This window comes from Acanthisitta chloris, unplaced genomic scaffold, assembly GCF_000695815.1.
Source record: "Acanthisitta chloris isolate BGI_N310 unplaced genomic scaffold, ASM69581v1 scaffold35472, whole genome shotgun sequence".
Taxonomy (NCBI): Eukaryota; Metazoa; Chordata; class Aves; order Passeriformes; family Acanthisittidae; genus Acanthisitta; species Acanthisitta chloris.
The window spans coordinates 1-2393 of record NW_008661631.1 but is presented as its reverse complement, the minus strand read 5'-3'; the positions used below and the strand labels follow the sequence as shown (position 1 = coordinate 2393).

The 2393-nt window shown below is 46.4% G+C and overlaps 1 protein-coding gene across 1 annotated transcript; it reads right to left on the bottom strand.

The window, feature by feature from the left end:
• Window positions 1–1054: 1054 nt before the first annotated feature.
• LOC103798058 (nuclear receptor subfamily 4 group A member 2) lies at window positions 1055–2389 on the bottom strand (the record flags this gene model as incomplete). The annotated part of the gene is made up of 3 exons (XM_009070301.1): window positions 1055–1547; window positions 1632–1810; window positions 2193–2389. Coding segments are annotated over 3 exons (633 nt in total), but the record flags the coding sequence as incomplete, so codon positions are not given.
• Between the last annotated feature and the right edge of the window lie 4 nt (window positions 2390–2393).

Genomic DNA, 2393 nt, shown 5'->3' with positions numbered 1-2393 from the left:
GTTTACATGTTTTATTGTTGTAAACATTAAAATTGTCTTTCTCAAAGAAAGAGTTTTCGGGAGAAAAAATAATAATAATAATCATCATCATCATCATCATAATCATCATCAGCGATTCTAACTGTCTCACACCATATCAAAAAAAGGCAGCAACTTTCCCGTGTGCCCAACTGGGGATACAAAGAAAAATACTACAGAATATGGCATATTAAAAATAGTACTCGAACATAAAATAATATATTAACCGACAATTTTTAGACATAAAAAAATAAAGCAGAAAACGAAAACGGAACAAAACAAACCAAAAAAGTCAAAGTGCTCAGTAATTTCCAGGGAGTTATGTATAGTATAAGCACTCTGGAAACAGTCAAAAGCTGCTGCATGCAAGATCTGTTTAGCTTTAGACAACAAAATAATCAAGATATAAACTTCTTCTTTAATCAACATCAACAGTACATACAACACTTACAAACAAGGGGTGTCGGGTGGTGTTTACAAACACTATGTGTCCCTCGGGGGGATTTCGGGGGGTAACACTTGTGCCCACCTATTTTACACTTGAGAAAATGTTCGAAGCTTAGATAACTACCAGTCTTTATAAAAGCTACCAGACTACATAGTGTCTGAAATACTATTTATAGAATATAGACATCACTGAAATAGCAAGTGCCTATAACATTGTCACCCTGGAGTCGTCATGCTTCCCTGGCATGGACACGTTGGGGTTTCTCTCTCTTTATTCTCCCTTTTTTTCTTAGTAATTTTTTTTTCCAAACACCTTCAGCTTTTAATTATCTAATTTTTTAGAGCGATTTTCCATATTTCTCCACAAATAGGCACAGAATAATTTTTTTTCAAAAGCCAAACCGCATTGAGAAATTTACAAGCCTTTGCCTCGGCTCACGCCCTGCTGCCCACGGCGCTCGGGGTCTGGGTATGGCACAGCCTTCTCCTACAGCAGAAAACTTGAGTCTTTAGGAGGGCGAGGCTCGAGGGTCAGCGCTGGGTTTGTCGCCACCCACAGAGGGTCCTCTCTGCAATCACAAGTCCTTACTAACCAATTCGTTTAGAAGCCGATAATAAAAAGTTTATACCATGGTATTGTGTGGTCCATGAGCTGCATCCGTGATGCCCCAGAGCCAAAATGCCCATCGCGTTCTGCCCGCAGGAGTTTGCAGCCCTGGGTGGGGTGGGAGCTGGCACCCAGGGGTGCTGCTCTGCGCCCAGACCAGCTCCCCTCAGACACGTGGAGCTTCTCGTCGGGTCAGTGGAAGCACAACGGGAAGAGTCTTAAAAAGGTAAAGTGTCCAAAAAAAGTTTGTCGATTATTGCTGGTGGTGGCACCAAGTCTTCGAGTTTCAGGTAGAAAATGCGCTGCAGCCCCTGCGTGCAAAGCGTGCGCAGTTCGGGGAGCTTCCCCAAGAGTTTGGACAAGTAGTTGGGGCGATTCAGCCCCCCGTTATTGAAAGACACATGGGCTTTGAGGCATTTTACAATCTTGTTCTGAAGCTCTTCCACCCTCTTGGGTTCCTTGAGCCCGTGCCTCTCTGCAAAGAGAAGGGAGCAGGACGTTAGGGGCTGGGCAGGGCGGGCGAGGGGAACAGCAAGGGCTGGGGGGAGGGCACACTGACCTGTCACCATGGCCAGGGCCGCGATGCAAGAGAAGGCAGAGATGTCGATGTTCATGTTTTGCAGGTTGGAGGAAAATTCCACGATGGAATCGATCCACTCCCCAAAGCCACGGACGCACTGCAACCGGTGCAGGACCACCCCGTTGCAGAAAATCAGCTTCCCCTCCACGGGGTTGGACCTGGAAGGAAGGGGATAACCCCGAAAGGAACAGATGGAGGGATGAGGGGGGTGAAATTAGATAGAAAGATAGAAAGGAGCAAAAGAAACAGAAGGTGAGAAAGACAAAAGAGAAAAAGGAGAGGAGAAAAGCGAGAAAAATAGGAAGGGAGCAAAAGAAGGGAGCGAAAGGATAAAATAAGAGTGAAAGAAAAAAAAAAGAAAGAACAGGAAAGGAATAAAAAAATAAGAAGAAAGGAGAAGATGGGGGGAGAAAAGCTAAACAACTAATTACTTGAGGCGCAATAAATGAAGGATTTAAGAGGCACCTAATTACCGAGGAGTTAATAAAACGCAGCTCAGTGGACCCTGACAGGCTCTGAGTCCGCTCCGACCCCGCTCACCTGTACGCCAGCCGCAGCACGAAGAGCTCCAGGAAGGCAGACTCGAAGAGCAGGTCCTGGTCCGTTTTGGGGAGGTCGGTGAAGCCGGGGATTTTTTCCGCCCACCCTCGGATGATCTCCATGGAGCCGGTCAGGAGATCGTAGAACTGCTGGATGTGCTGGGTGTCGTCGCCGCTCAGCTGGTAGTCGGGGTTAGCCTGG